This window comes from Chiloscyllium plagiosum, unplaced genomic scaffold (genome assembly GCF_037043375.1).
Source record: "Chiloscyllium plagiosum isolate Xiang-an unplaced genomic scaffold, Cpla_swu_hap1 HiC_scaffold_5, whole genome shotgun sequence".
Classification (NCBI taxonomy): domain Eukaryota; kingdom Metazoa; phylum Chordata; class Chondrichthyes; order Orectolobiformes; family Hemiscylliidae; genus Chiloscyllium; species Chiloscyllium plagiosum.
The window spans coordinates 137,121,897-137,141,071 of NW_028270143.1; the positions used below are offsets into that span (position 1 = coordinate 137,121,897).

The following is a 19,175-nucleotide window of genomic DNA, read 5'->3' on the forward strand; positions in this document are numbered from 1 at the left end:
TTACCAGCAGGGAATTTGAGTATTCCCTAAAGTCAAATGGTATACATCATGTCAGGACAGCTCCATGTCATCCATCAGCCAATAGTCAATAGTCTGAACTTTGAAGGCAGGCTTAAAGAAGCAGCCTACATCTTCACGTGATACCAAACTGTCCTGATTTCTGTTTCATTATTGGGCAATTCCTCATGTGACTACAGTGATAGCTCCAGCAGAGTTGCTAATGGGGAGAAGACTTTGCGTGGCATTAAATCTGATCTTCCTGTACCTGGTGGGGGAGAGGGTGAAACAGCATCAGGAATGTCAATGCCAGACAGAAGGCTCTGCTAAACGAGAGGGACGGTTTACTTCAGGGGAACAAAGTTTGGTGTAGGAACCATGGGAATGGCCCTGCCTGGGTCAGAGGCGTGGTCAATGCGAGGTCAGGTCCAGTGATGGATAAAGTCCTGAACAAGCACGTGGACCATCTGAAAGTTACAAACTCGCAACCCGGGTAGGAGTGTAATGTGCCCAGCGCCTCAACTGCCTTTCCAAATGTTCCAGAACCTAAACGTATCAACCTGGTGAAGCTACCAAACAGGACTACTCGCCGAACAACATAAGCAGCAAACGATAGACAGAGCTAAGCAATCCCTCAACCAATGGATCAAATCTAAGCTTTGCAGTCCTGCCATATCTAGTCACGAATGGTGGTGGACAAATAAGCAACTCACTGGAGGAGGAGGGTCACAAATATCCCCATCCTCAATGATAGAAAAGTCCAATACATCAATGCAAAAGATGAGGCTGAAGCTTTCACAGCAATCTTCAGCCAGAAGTGCTGAGTGGATGATCCATCTCAGCCTCCTGCAGTGGTCCCCAGCGTCACAGACACCAGTCTCCAGCCACTCCACGTGATATCAGGAAATGGGTGGAGACGCTGGATATTGCAAAGGTTGTGGGCCCTGACAACATTTTAGATTGAATTGAATGATTTATTGTTGCGTGTATTTTACAGTGAGAAAAACAGTAAAATACAGTGAAAAGCTTTTCCACTGTTGTCATGATCAGCGCCATTTTGAATGGTTTAAAAATAACAAACAATATAGAAAGGTGTAGCTTAAAGAGAGTGCATCAGTCCTGAGCCAGCTCATCATTAACGAAGCCTGGACTGCTATCCCTCCTCCACCATCTCGCCACCATCCACACCAAACCCACTAACATCAGAGTCACGTCTCTCACCGGGACCTACCTAATCGATGTCGCTTTGATATCCTTCTGCCACCACCTCACCGCCGTCAGCACCTGACCCAATTAACAATGAAGTCAGCGAACCTCAGGCAGCATGTTTCACCACTGGGCCTACCCTCACCACTGATTGAGATGCCAGGTCTCGTGCTCACCCTGGAAAAGTAATTAGCGGCACACTCATCACTGCCACGAGGAGTGTGCTGGGCCCAGTGAGTCCGTGCTGGGCCCAGTGAGTCCGTGCTGGGCCCAGTGAGTCTGTGCTGGGCAAAAATGAGGATTGCAGATGCTGGAGATCAGAGTCAAGATTAGAGTGGTGCTGGAAAAGCACAGCAGGTCAGGCAGCATCTGAGGAGCAGGAAAATCAACGTTTTAGGCAAAACCCTTCATCAAGAATGTGGTTGGGAGCCTCGTGGTGGAGAGATAAATGGGGGGGAGAGGTGGGGCTGGGGAGAAGGTAGCTAAGAGTACAATAGGTGGATGGAGGTGGGGGTAAAGGTGATAGGTCGCAGAGGAGGGTGGGGGAAGGTAGCAAAGAGTGTAATAGGTGAATGGGGTGGGGATGGAGGTGATAGGTCGGAGATGTGGGCGGAGTGGATAGGTGGAAAGGGAGATTGGCAGGTAGGACAAGTCATGAGGATGGTGCTGAGCTGGAAGGTTGGAACTGGGGTAAGGGGGGGGGGGAGGGGAAATGAATAAACTGATGAAGTCCGCATTGATGCCCCTGGGGTTGAAGTGTTCCGAGGCGAAAGATGAGGCGTTCTTCCTCCAGGCGTCTGGTGGTGAGGGAGCAGCGGTGGAGGGCACTCACCTGCCAATCTTCCTTCCCACCTATCCACTCCACCCTCCTCTCTGACCTATCACCTTCATCCCCACCTCCATCCACCTTTTGTACTCTTGACTACCTTCTCCCCAGCTCCACCCCTCTCCCATTTCTCTCTCCACGCTGGAGGCTCCCTGCCTTATTCCTGATGAAGGGCTTTTGCCTGAAACATCAATTCTCCTGCTCCTCAGATGCTGCCTGACCTGCTGTGTTTTTCCAGCACCACTCTAATCTTGACTCTGAGACTGTGCTGCGGTTCCTCGATGCTGCTGATGCTATCCCAAACTCAGGATAAGAGGTAAGTTAAAAGGGAAAATATAGGAAAGAAAAGCAGTTGCAGTGGGAGAGCCCCAGCTCTGGAGCCCTACTGCACCAGCATCTTGATGACACCATCTGACTCCAATAATACTACTGAAATGCTCCAGAACTTGCCACTCCCCTGAGCCAAGCTGCTCCAGTGCAGTTACAGCACTGACATCTACGCAACAATGTGGAAACTTGCCTAGGTATGTCCCGTGCAGGACAAATCCAACCCAGCCAATTACTATCAATCTCCTCTCAGTTAGCAGCAACATGATGGACGGTGTCAGTAACAGAGCTACCAAGCAGCACCTGCTCAGCAATAACCTGCTCAGTGACCTACCCCGTTTGGGTTCCCAGGGTCACTCAGCTCCTGATCTCATTACAGCCTTGGGTCAAACATGGACCGATGAGCTGGATTCCAGAGGGGAGGGGAGAGGGACAGCCCTTAACATCAAGGCTGCATTAGACCGAGTGTGGCATCAAGGAGCCTGAGCAAAACTGGAATCAATGGGTATCAGGGGGCAAACTCTCTGCTGTTTGGGGTCATACCTGGCACAGAGGAAGATGGTTGTGGTTTTTAGATTAGATTAGATTAGATTAGATTACATTACAGTGTGGAAACAGGCCCTTCGGCCCAACAAGTCCACACCGACCCGCCGAAGCGCAACCCACCCATACCCCTACATTTACCCCTTACCTAACACTATGGGCAATTTAGTATGGCCAATTCACCTGACCCTGCACATCTTTGGACTGTGGGAGGAAACCGGAGCACCCGGAGGAAACCCACGCAGACACGGGGAGAATGTGCAAACTCCACACAGTCAGTCACCTGAGTCGGGAATTGAACCCAGGTCTCTGGCGCTGCGAGGCTGCAGTGCTAACCACTGTGCCACCGTGCCGCCCACTAGGGTCAGTCATCTCAGCTCCAGGACATCTCTGCAGGAGTCCCTCAGGGTAGTGTCCTAGATCCAACCATCTTCAGCTGCTTCATCAATGACCTTCCCTCTGCCATAAGGTCAGACGTGGGAATACTCGTTGGTGATTGCACAATGTTAGCACCATTTGCAACTCCTCAGATACCGAAGCAGTCTGTGCTCAAATGCAACAAGGTTTGGATGATATCCAAGCTTGAGCTGACAAGTGGAAAGTAACATTTATGCCACACAGATGCTGGGTACTGACCATTTCCAATAAGAGTGAATCTAAACACTACCCCTTGACATTCAATGATGTACCATTATTGAAACCCCCACTATCAACATCCTGGGAATTATCATTGACAAGAAACTCAACTGGATTCCTCGCAAAGGCTGCTGTGTTTGTAGATGATACACTACGGACTACAACTGCTTTAAACTCAAGTTCCTTTTGTCCTGAAAGCCTCTAGAGCTAAAGCTGGAAACCTGGTCCAACTGTATTCCATAGAATCCTGCGATACAGAAGAAACCTTGTAGCGTCTCTCGTCTGTTCCTCTAGATAGATTGGTAGTCTATATGAGCAAACAATTGAGATAGGTTTTCTGAGACTATACTAATTGTAACTGCCCTCAAAGGAAAGTTTTGTTGTCATCATGGGTCAGAACTCTGAAGTAGAGTGGACATTTTTAAATTTCATTCCAAAGTATGTTTCTTAGGAGAAAGCAAATGCAGTTTAAAATGAATGCAGGTTAACTGGCTGTCCGGAGAGAGAAAGGGACCCATGGAATGTCTTATACCTACAGATACAAAAGGCATTTAAAATAACATCTTATAATTGGAGGAAGAGGCAAGTCAAAATGGACTCTTGTGACTACCAGGATGACAAAGAGCTGACAAGCCCATGCTCAACAAAGAAACAGCTCCTTCAGATTATGTCCAGAACTGGAAACACTCTTCATGCTTTTCATTTTGGAGAAGACACAAGTCAGAATTTAAAAAGCCATTCTCAACTCTCCAGGAGTGTACTGGTGGGACTAAATGTTCTTCTGTATACCAGATTGAGTTTGAGAATCAGCATTGCTGTGAAGGTCACAGTGAAGACCTGTCCCCAGTTATCGCATTAATGCTAGTAAATGCCACTCAAACTGGTGCAAACCAGTTATAAAGGAATCAGGACAACAAAAAGACTTTCTTTCTATGGATGCTGGAATTCAATCAACATGGAAAACAATTAAAACTACAGAATCTCAACCAATCTGTAAAACTAAGGATTGCAAAACTGACTGTTAACTACCAAGGTCAACACTCTTGGTAACCTTGGCAACAGTCAATACAACTACCTGCAAATAATTCAGAAATTGAACCCTAGGTCTGTTTATTTTTAACTTTTATCATTTTGGATTGACCTCTTGTGTCTACTGTGTGTGCATGTGTGTTGTTTCAGTGTTACTTCTTATCTGGAATAGTTAGTAAACTCAGTCTTTTGATTGAATTGGCTCCTCTAAAAACATACATTTATTAGGTCTGGGGGAAATGTATTGACAAGGGAAAGGATCTGTTTTTAAATTAACTTTGTTATATCCAACCAGAGAGATGGGTGAATAAAGTTTGGAAACAGGTAATTCCTCCTCATCCAGATATTTAACAATTTGGATATCCCATCTGGAATTATAATTGATTAGAGTTTGGGCAAAATATTGGAAATTGGGTTGATATATCCCTAGCTGTAAGGATATAATCATTCTTCTGATGGTCCTACACAATATACTAAGAGTGGACTGAATGCTTCTTTGAAAGCTGGGATGGCTAGTAAAGGAAGGCAAAAGTGAGAACTGCAGATGCTGGAAATCAGAGTCTAGATTAGAGTGGTGCTGGAAAAGCCCAGCAGGTCAGGCAGCATCCGAGGGGCAGGAAAATTGATGTTTCGGGCAAAAGCCCTTCACGAGGAATGAAGGCAGGGACCCTCTGGGGTGGAGAGATAAATGGGAGGGGGCTGGGGCGGTGGAGAAGGTAGCCAAGAGCACAATAGGTGGTTGGGGGTGGGGATGAAGGTGATAGGTCAGCGAGGAGGTTGGAGTGGTTAGGTGGGAAGGAAGATTGGCAGGTAGGACAGGTCATGCAAGCACTGAGGAAGCAGATGTGGGCTGTGGTAGCAAGTCTGTTTCAGGACATGTTTGGAGAGCTTGCTCCTCGGATGCTGTCTGACCAGGTTATAGTCCCAACTGGTTTATTTGAAATCACAAGCTTTTGCAGTCACCTGATGGAGTTGTGCTCCGAAAACTTGTGTCTCCACATAAACCTGTTGGATTACAACCTGGTGTTGTGTGACTTCGGACTTGGTATTTATGTGGCATATGGAGTTCCTATGACACAATTTGTGCCAGTCACGATATCTGGGTGGTCTACTATTTGATGAACAGTTATTTACTCTTCATCTGCAGGTCTGTGAGGATGTCTTCATTTCCTGATCTGAATGCCAATTTTAACATATTCAAGAACTTGCTCAACCTGTACCACTGCTGCTATGCGCACTCATTGTGTTAAATTGCTTCATCAGGATTTGCTTCCTGAACCTCGATTAACGAAGACATGAGAAACTCCTCTTTTGAATTACCCTCTTCGTTTATTGAGTTTCAGCTACTCTCACATCTGTTTGTTGTAGTGCAGTAACCTCTGGTGATGGACTGTATTTAGCTATTGCTTTGGTCACCCCACACAATAGAAAATGCTGCAGCTGTAGAAAACTCTGGTGCAGCCGCACTTGGAGTATTATGTACAGTTCTGGTCACCACATTATAGGAAGGAGGTGGAAGCTTTGGATGTCGTCCAGTATGGAGGGAAGGTCTTATGAGGAAAGGCTGAGGGACTTGAGGCTGTTTTTGTGAGAGAGAAGAAGGTTAAGAGGTGACTTAATTAAGACATATGATAATCAGAGGGTTAGATAGGGTGGACAGGGAGAGCCTTTTTCCTCGGATGGTGATGGCTAGCACAAGGGGACATAGCTTTAAATTGAGGGGTGATAGATATAGGACAGATGTCAGAGGTAGTTTCTTGACTCAGAGAGTAGTAGGGGCGTGGGACACACAGCCTGCAACAGTTGTAGACTCGCCAACTTTAAGGGCATTTAAATGGTCATTGGATAGGCATATGGACGAGAATGGAACAGTGTAGGTTAGATAGGCTTCAGATTGATTTCACAGGTCGGCGCAACATCGAGGGCTGAAGGGCCTGTACTGCGCTGGAATGTTCTGTATTCTAAAAATACCTGGAACCCAGAACCATGCCATCTCCTTTACCTCACTCGAATTTTCTTGACAATAGTGGATCTAATATCTTCACTTTCATCATATCACTCTTACCCACTGACTGATGGAATTCTGGGCATTAAGACCCATTCTGAGTGCAATTTGTACAAAGGAATGGCAATATGCTGTCCACACAATCTTTTTATTAAAATTTGCATTGAATGTGCTCTATGGAGGGAAAACCCCTTTTCCATCAAGAATGTGTGCAAGTGGGCGGCACGGTGGCACAGTGGTTAGCACTGCTGCCTCACAGCGCCAGAGACCCAGGTTCAATTCCCATCTCAGGCGACTGACTGTGTGGAGTTTGCATGTTCTCCCCGTGTCTGCGTGGGTTTCCTCCGGGTGCTCCGGTTTCCTCCCACAGTCCAAAGATGTGCAGGGTCAGGTGAATTGGCCAGGCTAGTAGTGTTAGGTGAAGGGGTAGGTGTAAGGGAATAGGTCTGGGTGGGTTGCACTTCGGCGGGTTGGTGTGGACTTCTTGGGCTGAAGGGCCTGTTTCCACATTGTAAGTAATCTAATCAAGCTCCTGTGTACCTGACGTTAGTACAGTAATGGGTTATGCTGTATGATTTGAAGTGAGAGGGATTACCTTGCGTGTTGACAGAAATGTACTCCCATCTCTCCTCTTCCTCACTCCCACACCTGCACACTCTCATAATGGTGTACCCCCAGCTTCCTGGCTTGAGATTGAGCTACAATCTGATGGTCATTGATGGGGTTTGGCTGAGTTTTTTTTTGGGAGGTGGGAGATTCAGGATTTGTGAAGGAAGGACTTTGGGATTTTCTGTTTTGGTGGGGGTTAGAGTTTAGCATTTAGGTTCTTGTGGGGTTTTGGGATATTGTTTTGTTTTTGTAGCAAGGCAGATGATGAGATTTTATTTTTCAAGTGGATTTTGGGATGAGGGGTGTGGGCATTGAGATGTGGAGGTTGGGTGTTTTTTGGGATGTGGGAATTGGGAGGGGAATTTGGAATGTGCATGGTTGAGATTTGGGAATTGGGTGAGTTTTGGAATGGGGGAGTTGGGAATTGGGTGTATATTTTGTCCAGGTGTTTGTGTGTGTGGGGGGTTTGGGGAGGTACTGGGTGTGTGGAGGGCGTGTATATGTGGGTGGGGTGTGTAGGGGGAATGGTGGGTGTGAGGGCGTGATTGTGAGTGGGTGTTGTGTGTGTGCAGGTGGTATGTGTGTGTGGTGGGGTTGTGTGGGGGTGTCTGTGTGGGGAGGTCTGTGTGTGTGCATGTGTGTGTATCTGTGTGTATGTATGTGTGTGGTTGTGTGTGTGTATGTGTGTGTGTCTGTGTGTGTATGTGTGGGTGTGTGTGTGGGGTGTCTGTGTATGTGTATGTGTGGGTGGTGTCTGTGTGTGTATGTGTGGGGGGTGTCTGTGTGTGTGTATGTGTATGTGTGTGGGTGTGTGTCTGGGGGGTATCTGTGTGTGTGTATGTGTGTGGGTGTCTGTGTGTGGGTGTGGGGGGGTGGGGGGTGTCTGTGCGTGTGTATGTGTATGTGTGGGGTGTGTCTGTGTGTATGTGTGGGGGGTGTCTGTGTGTGTGGGTGTGTGGGGGATATCTGTGTGTGTGTATGTGTGGGTGGTGTCTGTGTGTGTATGTGTGTGGGAGGGTGTGGGGGGTGTCTGTGTTTGTGTATGTGTATGTGTGTGTGTGTGTGGGGGGTGTCTGTGTGTGTATATGTGTGGGTGTGTGTGGGGGGTGTCTGTGTGTGTGTGGGTGTGGGGGGTTGTCTGTGTGTGTATATGTGTGGGAGGGTGTGGGGGGTGTCTGTGTTTGTGTATGTGTATGTGTGGGTGTGTGTGTGGGGGTGTCTGTGTGTGTGTGTATGTGTGGGAGGGTGTGGGGGGTGTCTGTGTATGTGTGGGAGGGTGTGGAGCGGTGTCTGTGTGTATGTGTGTGTGGGTGTGTGTCTGGGGGTGGTGTAGATGCGGCGCTGAGGGCGGTGTCTGGGTTTGGGCTCGGAGCCGCCGATTGAAGATTCACCGAAACATCCCGATGAGAGCGAGCGGAGCCCGGGGAGGGGGGAATGTGAGGGTGGGGGAGTGTGTGTCTGTGTCTGTATGGGGGGGTGGGGGGAATGTGAGGGTGGGGGAGTGTGTGTCTGTGTCTGTATGGGGGGGTGGGGGGAATGTGAGGGTGGGGGAGTGTGAGTCTGTGTCTGTATGGGGGGGTGGGGAATGTGAGGGTGGGGGAGTGTGTGTCTGTGTCTCTATGGGGGGGTGGGGAATGTGAGGGTGGGGGAGTGTGTGTCTGTGTCTGTATGGGGGGGTGGGGGGAATGTGAGGGTGGGGGAGTGTGTGTCTGTATCTGTATGGGGGGGTGGGGAATGTGAGGGTGGGGGAGTGTATGTCTGTGTCTGTATGGGGGGGGGTGCGGAATGTGAGGGTGGGGGAGTGTGTGTCTGTGTCTGTATGGGGGGGTGGGGAATGTGAGGGTGGGGGAGAGTGTGTCTGTGTCTGTATGGGGAGGGGGGGCGAGGGGATGCGGAACTGCCTCGGGGCTTTCACACCAGAATCGGACCAAGTGGCCCCTGTGGCATTTGATGCTGAGGGTGGGGGGAGTGACTGCCCCCTCTGGGGGTGGGGATGATGAGGTGACTGCACCCTATGGGGGTGGGGATGATGGGGTGACTGCCCCCTGTGGGGGTGGGGATGATGGGGTGACTGCCCCCTTGTGGGGGTGGGGATGATGGGGTGACTGCACCCATGTGGGGGTGGGGATGATGGGGTGACTGCCCTTGTGGGGGTGGGGATGATGGGGTGACTGCCCCCTCTGGGGGTGGGGATGATGGGGTGACTGCCCCCTGTGGGGGTGGGGATGATGGGGTGACTGCCCCCTGTGGGGGTGGGGATGATGGGGTGACTGCCCCCTCTGGGGGTGGGGATGATGAGGTGACTGCCCCTGTGGGGGTGGGGATGATGGGGTGACTGCCCCTGTGGGGGTGGGGATGATGGGGTGACTGCCCCTGTGGGGGTGGGGATGATGGGGTGACTGCCCCTTTGTGGGGGTGGGGATGATGGGGTGACTGCCCCTGTGGGGGTGGGGATGATGGGGTGACTGCCCCTGTGGGGGTGGGGATGATGGGGTGACTGCCCCTATGGGGGTGGGGATGATGGGGTGACTGCCCCCTTGTGGGGGTGGGGATGATGGGGTGACTGCCCCTGTGGGGGTGGGGATGATGGGGTGACTGCCCCCTGTGGGGGTGGGGATGATGGGGTGACTGCCCCCTGTGGGGGTGGGGATGATGGGGTGACTGCTCCTATGGGGGTGGGGATGATGGGGTGACTGCCCCTATGGGGGGGGTGGGGATGATGGGGTGACTGCCCCTGTGGGGGTGGGGATGATGGGGTGACTGCCCCTGTGGGGGTGGGGATGATGGGGTGACTGCCCCCTCTGGGGGTGGGGATGATGGGGTGACTGCCCCCTGTGGGGGTGGGGATGATGGGGTGACTGCCCCTATGGGGGTGGGGATGATGGGGTGACTGCTCCTATGGGGGTGGGGATGATGGGGTGACTGCCCCTGTGGGGGTGGGGATGATGGGGTGACTGCCCCTATGGGGGTGGGGATGATGGGGTGACTGCCCCTATGTGGGGGTGGGGATGATGGGGTGACTGCCCCCTGTGGGGGTGGGGATGATGGGGTGACTGCCCCCTGTGGGGGTGGGGATGATGGGGTGACTGCCCCCTCTGGGGGTGGGGATGATGGGGTGTCTGCCCCTATGTGGGGGTGGGGATGATGGGGTGTCTGCCCCTATGTGGGGGTGGGGATGATGGGGTGACTGCAGCTTCTCCATTTCAATGAGCAAACCCTGGATTCAATCTGGAATGTGGTGTTCCCAACAGGAAAAGCGGCAGATTGTGAGATCACAGAGATCTGGGATGCTCAAGGATCTGGCTGAAGGAGGTGAATCCCTGGGGAAAGGTGATACCCTGCCTTGGAATCTAGCGAAACACCAGCGATTCAAACAAGGCAAGGTGGGCACGGAGGGCAGCCGAGTGATGGAGCCAGCAGAGCGGGCAGTGATCAGGATCGCAGGTAACAGGGCACCACCCTGGGGGTGGAGGAGAGAGGGGGCGCGCGTTCATTGTGAACTCTGTATAACACTGTTTGATCATATAGCCCTGATGATGTTCTGCACAGACGGTGTTCTGGATCCTCAATAGTTCCTTAACAAATGTAATGTTCTGGACTAGCAATGGTCTCAAAACAGATATGGCATCCTAGATCAACAATAGGGCTTTACCTTTATTGATATTTGATATCAGTGGGTATCAAGTGGGTATTCATTTTCAGGATCAGTGCTGGGTATAAAGCGGGTGAGACCATTCTAGATCAGTTTCTGGATCAATGGTGCTGGAAGAGCACAGCAATTCAGGCAGCAAAGTGCTGGGTATAAAGTAGGGAGGATTGTTCTCAAACATTGCTTGGTGTAAAATGGATGGCCCGTTCTGGATTGGTGCAGCAAAGAAAGTGGGAATGCTTGTTCTAGATCAGTGGTGAGTACAAAGTGACTGTGCATGTACTGGGTCAGCACTGAGTATAAATTGGATGAGATCATTCTAGATCAGTGCTGGATATAAAGTGGGTGTGGTTATTCTAGATCAGTGCTGGGTACAAAGTAAATGGGCCCAGCGACAGGTATAAAGTGAGGATGCTTGTTCTAGATTAATGCTGGGTGTGAAGTCACGTGGATGTTCTTGATCAGTTTTGGATACATAGTACTGGTTCTAGGCCAGTGAAACTTGGCTCTGATCTAGACCAGTGATGTGCACCAAAAGTGTTGTGTTGTTCTAGATCAGGATGTAAGGAAATGTCAAACAATTCGATTCTATGATGTGGGAGATGCCGGTGTTGGACTGGGGTGGACAAAGTTAAAAATCACACAACACCAGGTTATAGTCCAACAGGTTTAATTGGAAGCACTGGCTTTCGGAGCACTGCTCCTTCATCAGGTGGTTGTGGAGGGCTCGATCGTAACAGAATTTATAGCAGAAATTTACAGTGTGATGTAACTGAAATTATACATTGAAAAATACCTTGATTGTCTGTTGAGTCTTTCATCTGTTCAAATACCATGATAGTTTCACTTCTTTCATGTGTAAATCACAAAACCCTTTTTTTAAAAGTTGTATTCTCAGGTTAGCTGGAACAATGGGTGATAGCTAGGCAAAAAAGCACCCTGCAGTTCCCACTGTTCATGTGGTGTTAATGACCCTTGTGTGGTACGAATGTTACTTGCCCCTTGGAGACGGTGAGGACTACAGCTTCTGGCGATCAGAGTCGGAAAGTGTGGTGCTAGAAAAGCACAGCTGGTCCGGCAGCACCTGAGGAGCAGGAGAATCGACGATTCGAGCATGAGCTCTTCATCAGGAACATGGGGCGGGGTGGGGGGAGGGGGTGGCATGCAATGAGGCTGAGAGATAAATGGGAGGGGGTGAGGCTAGGTGGAAGGTAGCTGGGAATGCAATAAGTAGATGAGGGTGGGGGGTGATGGTGATAGGTTGGAGAGGAGGGTGCAGCAGATAGGTAGGAAGGAAGGGCAGTTCAAGAGGGTGGTGCCAAGTTGGAAGGTCGGATCTGGGATGAGGTGTGGGGAGGGGAAATGAGGAAACTGGTAAAATCCACGTTGATCCCATGTGGTTGGAGGGTCCCTAGGCAGAGGCTGAGACGTGCTTCCTCCAGGCGTCGGGTGGTTAGGGTTTGGCGGTGGTGGAGGCCCAGGATTGGTGGAGTGGGAGGGGGAGTTAAAGTGTTTGGCCACAGGGTGGTGGGGTTGTTTAGTGTGTGTGTCCCAGAGATGTTCTCTGAAGCCAGCGCCTTCCCTTGCCACTCCCAGAAATACAAAAACTGCGCCCACACCTCCCCCCTCACCTCTGTCTAAGGCCCCAAAGGAGCCTTCACATCCGACAGAGATTTACCTGCACTGCCACACACGTCATCTACTGTGTCTGTTGCTCTCGATGTGGTCTCCTCTACATTGGGGAGGCAGGAGACCAACTTGCAGAACATTCCAGAAAACATCTCCAGGACACCCGCATCAACCAACCCCAATGCCCTGTGTTCGAACACTTCTGGGAGATGAGGAGGAATCTCTTCTGTCAGAGAGTAGTCAATCTGTGGAATCGTTTACTGCAGAGGGCTTTCGAGGCTGGGTCACGAAGTGCATTCAATACTGACATAGGTTTTTAATCAGCAGGGGAACCGAGGGATATGGGAAAAGGCAGGAAAGTGGAGTTAGGATTTTAAGATCAGGCATGATCTCATCGAATGGCAGAGGAGACCTGATGGGCTGAATAGGCTACTTCTGCACCTGTGTTTTATAGTCTTTCAGATGAAATTGCTGTCTGACGTAATTATTAGTAAGTGTGTTTTAACCTTGCTATGGTGATGAAAGGTATATAATTTATCGATATAATTTCAGAGGGTTATAGAGTCATAGAGATGTACAGCACAGAAAGAGATGCTTTGGTACAACTCATCCATGCTGGCTAGATATCTTAAGTGAATCTAGTCCCATTTGCCAGCACTTGGCCATATCCCTCTAAATCCTTCTTATTCATATACCCACTCAGATGCATTTTAAATGTAGTAATTGTACCAGTCTTCACCACTTCCCCTGGCACCTCAATTCATACACGTACCACCCTCTGTGTGAAAATGTTACCCTTTAGGACCCTTTTATATCTTTTCCCTCTCACCCTAAACCTATGCCCTCTAGTTCTGGACTCCCCCACCTCAGGGAAAAGACTTTGTCTATTTATCCTATCCATGCCCCTCATGATTTTATAAACCTCTATAAGGTCACCCCTCAGCCTCCGACGCCCCAGCCTGATCAGCCTCTCCCTATAGCTCAAATTCTCCAACCCTGACAACATTCTTGAAGGGCTTTTGCCCGAAATGTCGATTTCGAAGCTCCTTGGATGCTGCCTGAACTGCTGTGCTCTTCCAGCACCACTAATCCAGAATCTGGTTTCCAGCATCTGCAGTCATTGTTTTTACCTGACATTCTTGAAAGTCTTTTTTAACCCTTTGAATTTTCACAACATCTTTCAGATAGCAGGGAGGCCAGAATTGGATACAATATTCCAACAGTGGCCTAACCAATGTCCTGTACAGCCACAACATGACCTCCCAACTCCTGTACTCAATACTCTGACCAATAAAGGAAAGCATTCCAAACACTTCACTATCCTATCTACCTGCAACTCCACTTTCAAGGAGCTATGAACCTGCACTCCAAGGTCTCTTTGTTCAGGAACAGTCCCAGGACCAAACCATTATAATCCCTGCCTTGATTTGTTATCCCAAAATGCAGCATCTCACGTTTATTTATGTTAAACGCTATCTGCCGCTCCTTGGCCCATTGACCCAAATGATCGAGGTCTCATTGAACTTGCCAACAAGAGGTGAGGCGACATTGGATTTGGTACTGGGTAATGAACCGGGCCAGGTGTTAGATTGGGAGGTAGGTAAGCACTTTGGTGATCGTGACCACAATTCGGTTAAGTGTACTTCAGCGATGGAAAGGAATAGGTATATATCGCAGGGAAAGACGTATAACTGGGGGAAGGGCAATTATGATGCAATTAGGCAAGATTTAGGATGCACAGGATGGGGAAGGAAACTGCAGGGGGTGGGCACAACTGAAATGTGGAGCTTATACAAGCCACAGCTACTGCGTGTCCTTGATAAGTATAACTGAGACAAACAATAACTGTCAGGCAGTGAGGAGCGAGGGAGCTGTGGTTTACTAAAGAAGTTGAATCTCTTGTGAGGACAAAGGAGGAGGCTTATGTAAAGATGAGACGTGAAGGCTCAGTTAGGGTGCTTGAGAGTTACAAGTTAGTGAGGAAGGGCTTAAAAAGAGAGCAAAGAGCATGGGGGTAGGGGTGGGGCACATGAGAAGCCTTGGCAGGTAGGATCCAGAAAACTGTAAAGCTTTCCATAGGGATGTCAGGGCCAATCAGGGACAGTAGTGGGAAGATGTGCATGGAGCCTGAGGAAATTGGAGAGGTGCTAAATGAATATTTTTCTTCAGCATGCGCACAGGAAACAGGCAATGTTGTTGAGAATACTGACGTGCACGCTATTAGACTCGATGGGATTGAGGCCCACAAGGAGGAGTGTTAGCTGTTCTGCAGTGTTAAAATAGGTAAGTCCCTGGGCCGGATGGGATTTATCCTGGGATCCTCTGGGAAGCCAGGAAGGAGATTGCCGAGCCTTTGGCTTTGATCTTTAAATCGTCATTGTCTACAGGAATAGTGCCAGAAGACTGGAGGATAGCAAATGTGGGTCCCCTGTTCAAGAAGGGGAGTAGAGACAATCCAGGTAATTATAGACCAGTGAGCCTTACTTCTGTTGTTGGTAAAGTGTTGGAAAAGGTTATAAGAAATGGGATTTATAATCATCCAAAAAGGAACACATTGACTCGGGATAGTCAGCACGGTTTTGTGAAGGGTAGGTCGTGCCTCACAAACCTTATTGAGTTCTTTGAGAAGGTGACCAAACAGGTAGATGAGAGTAAACCGATTGATGTGGTGTGTATGGATTTCAGTAAAGCATTTGATTAGGTTCCCCACGGTAAGTTATTGCACAAAATACAGAGGTATGGGATTGAGGGTGATTAAGTGGAGTTGTGGATAGTGCTGAAGGACGTTGTCGGTTACAGAGAGACATAGATAAGCTGCAGAGCTGGGCTGAGAGGTGGCAAATAGAATTTAATGTGGAAAAGTGTGAGGTGATTCACTTTGGAAGGAGTAACAGGAATACAGAGAAATTGGCGAGCTGAAAGAAGACAGAGAGTGATGGTTGATGGAAATGTTCATCATGGGGTTCACTTACTAGTGGGGTAACACAATGACCTGCTTTGGGGCCACTGCTACTTGTCATTTTTATAAATGACCTGGATGAGGGTGTAGAAGGATGGATTAGTAAATTTGCAGGCCTCATTCCTGATGAAGGAATTTTGCCCGAAACATTGATTCTCCTGCTCCTCGGACGCTGCCTGACCTGCTGTGCTTTTCCAGCACCACTCTAATCTAGACTCTAATCTCCAGCATCTGCTGTACCCACTTTCACCTGGTAAATTTGCTGATGACACTAAGATAAGTGGAGTTGTGGATAGTGCTGAAGGATGTTGTAGGTTACAGAGAGACATAGGTAAGCTGCAGGACTGGGCTGAGAGGTGGCAAATGGAGTTTAATGTGGAAAGTGTGAAGTGATTCACTTTGAACATAGAACATAGAACAATACAGCACAGAACAGGCCCTTCGGCCCACGATGTTGTGCCGAACATTTGTCCTAGCTTAAGCACCCATCCATGTACCTATCCAATTGCCGCTTAAAGGTCACCAATGATTCTGACTCTGCCGCTCCCACAGGCAGCGCATTCCATGCCCCCACCACTCTCTGGGTAAAGAACCTACCCCCCGACATCCCCCCTATACCTTCCACCCTTCACCTTAAATTTATGTCCCCTTGTAACACTCTGTTGTACCCGGGGAAAAAGTTTCTGACTGTCTACTCTATCTATTCCTCTGATCATCTTATAAACCTCTATCAAGTCACCCCTCATCCTTCGCCGTTCCAATGAGAAAAGGCCGAGCACTCTCAACCTATCCTCGTACGACTTACAAGCTCTATCCACCTGAGTGGCAACTTTCAAAGAGCTTTGAACATAGACCCCAAGATCCCTCTGCTCCTCCTCCTTACTAAGAACCCTACCGTTAAACCTGTATTCCGCATTCTTATTTGTTCTTCCAAAATGGACAACCTCACACTTGACAGGGTTGAACTCCATCTGTCACTCCTCAGCCCAGCTCTGCATCATATCTAAGTCTCTTTGCAGCCGACAACAGCCCTCCTCACTATCCACAACTCCACCAATCTTCGTATTGTCTGCAAATTTACTGACCCACCCTTCGACTCCCTCATCCAAGTCATTAATAAAAATTACAAACAGCAGAGGACCCAGAACTGATCCCTGCGGAACTCCACTTATAACTGCGCTCCAGGCTGAATATTTGCCATCTACCACCACTCTCTGACTTCGACCGTTTAGCCAGTTTTCTATCCAATTGGCCAAATCTCCCTCTATCCCATGCCTCCTGACTTTCCGCATAAGCCTACCATGGGGAACCTTATCAAATGCCTAACTAAAATCCATGTATACTACATCCACTGCTCTACTCTCATCCACATGCTTGGTCACCTCCTCAAAGAATTCAATAAGACTTGTAAGGCAAGACCTACCCTTCACAAATCCGTGCTGGCTATCCCTAATCAAGCAGTGTCTTTCCAAATACTCATAAATCCTATCCCTCAGTACCCTTTCCATTACTTTGCCTACTACCGAAGTAAGACTAACTGGCCTGTAATTCCCGGGGTTATCCCTATTCCCTTTTTTGAACAGGGGCACAACATTCGCCACTCTCCAGTCCTCTGGTACCACCCCCGTTGACAGTGAAGACGAAAAGATCATTGCCAACGGTACTGCAATTTCCTCTCTTGCTTCCCACATAATCCTAGGATATAACCCGTCAGGCCCGGGGGAGTTGTCTATCCTCAAGTTTTTCAAAATGCCCAACACATCTTCCTTCCTAACAAGTATCTCCTCTAGCTTACCAGTCCGTTTCACACTCTCCTCTTCAACAATACGGTCCCTCTCGTTTGTAAATACTGAAGAAAAGTACTCTTTCAAGACCTCTCCTATTTCTTCTGACTCAATACACAGTCTCCCACTACTATCCTTGATCGGACCTACCCTCGTTCTCGTCATTCTCATGTTTCTCACATACGCATAAAAGGCCTTGGGGTTATCCTTGATCCTATCCGCCAAAGAATTTTCATGCCCTCTCTTCGCTCTCCTAATCCCTTTCTTCAGGTCCCTTCTGGCTATCCTGTATCCCTCCACTGCTCTGTCTGAACCCTGTTTCCTCAACCTTATGTAAGCCCCCTTCTTCCTCTTTACAAGACATTCAACCTCCCTCATCAACCAAGGTTCCCTCACACAACCATTTCTTTCCTGCCTGACCGGTACATACATATCAAGGACACGTCGTATCTGTTCCTTGACAAAGTTCCACATTTCCACGACATCCTTCCCTGACAGCCTATGCTCCCAACTTATGCTCCTCAGATCCTGTCTTACAGCATCGTAATTACCCTTCCCCCAATTGTAAAACCTACCCTGTTGCATGCACCTATCTCTCTCCATAACCAAGGTGAAAGTCACAGAATTGTGGTTACCATCACCAAAATGTTCACCCACTAACAAGCCCATCACTTGTCCCGCTTCGTTACCGAGTACCAAATCCAATATGGCCTCCCCTCTGGTCGGACAATCTACATACTGAGTTAAAAAAGCTTCCTGGACACACTGCGCAAACACCGCCCCGTCCAATCTACTTGATCTAAAGAGCTTCCAATCAATATTTGGGAAGTTGAAATTGCCCATGACTACTACCCTGTGGCTTCTGCACCTTTCCAAAATCTGTTTCCCAATCTGTTTCTCCATATCTCTGCTGCTATTGGGGGGCCTATAGTAAACACCCAACAAGGTGACTGCACCTTTCCTATTTCTGACTTCAGCCCATACTACCTCCAAAGGCAGATCCCCCTCGAACTGCCTTTCTGCAGCCATTATACCATTTCTAATTAGCAACGCCAGCACCCCCCTCCTTTTTTAACAACCTTCCTTATCTTACTGAAACATCTGTGACCAGGAACCTCCAACAACCATTCCTGTCCCTCTTCTATCCACGTTTCCGTGATGGCCACAACATCGTAGTCCTAAGTACCAATCCACACCTTAAGTTCACCCACCTTATTTCTGAGACTCCTTGTGTTGAAGTATACGCACTTTGGAAGGAGTAACTGGAATACAGAGTACTGGGCTAATGGTAAGACTTTTGTTAGTGTAGATGAGCAGAGAGATCTCAGTGTCCATGTGTACAGATCCCTGAAAGTTGTCACCCAGGTTGATAGGGATGTTAAGAAGGCATACAGTGTGTTAGCTTTTATTGGCAGAGGGATTGAGTTTTGGAGCCATGAGGTCATGTTGCAGCTGTACAAAACTCTGGTACGGCTGCATTTGGAGTATTGTGTACAGTTCTGGTCACTGCATTATAGGAAGGATGTGGAAGCATTCGAAAGGATGCCGAGGGGATTTACTAGGATGTTGCCTGGTATGGAGGGGAAGGTCTTACGAGGAAAGGTTGAGGGATTGGAGGCTGTTTTCATTAGAAGAAGGTTGAGAGGTGACTTAATAGTGACATACAAGTTGATCAGAGCATTAGGGTGGACTGGGAGAGCCTTTTTCCTTGGATGGTGATGACTAGCACGAGGGGACATAACGTTAACTTGAGGAATGAAAGATACAGGATAGACGTCAGAGGTAGTTTCTTTACTCAGAGTAATAAGGGCTTGGAACACCCTGCGTGCAACAATAGTAGACTCAGCAATTTTAAGGGCATTTGAATGGTCATTAGACAGACATATGGATGAGAATGGGTCAAGATCAGAGTGGTGCTGGAAAAGTACAGCAGGTCAGGCAGCTTCCGAGGAGCAGGAAAATCGACTTTTCAGGCA

The 19,175-nt window shown here is 48.7% G+C and overlaps 1 protein-coding gene across 1 annotated transcript in view; it reads left to right on the forward strand.

Moving 5' to 3' along the window:
- Nucleotides 1-10,750, forward strand: part of LOC148150045 (uncharacterized) — a 67,326-nt gene extending 56,576 nt beyond the window's left edge. The window contains exon 4 of the mRNA XM_087987778.1: nucleotides 10,430-10,750. Coding sequence (XP_087843904.1) covers nucleotides 10,430-10,750 — 321 coding nt within the window. The remainder of the gene's footprint in view (nucleotides 1-10,429) is intronic.
- Nucleotides 10,751-19,175: the final 8,425 nt, after the last annotated feature.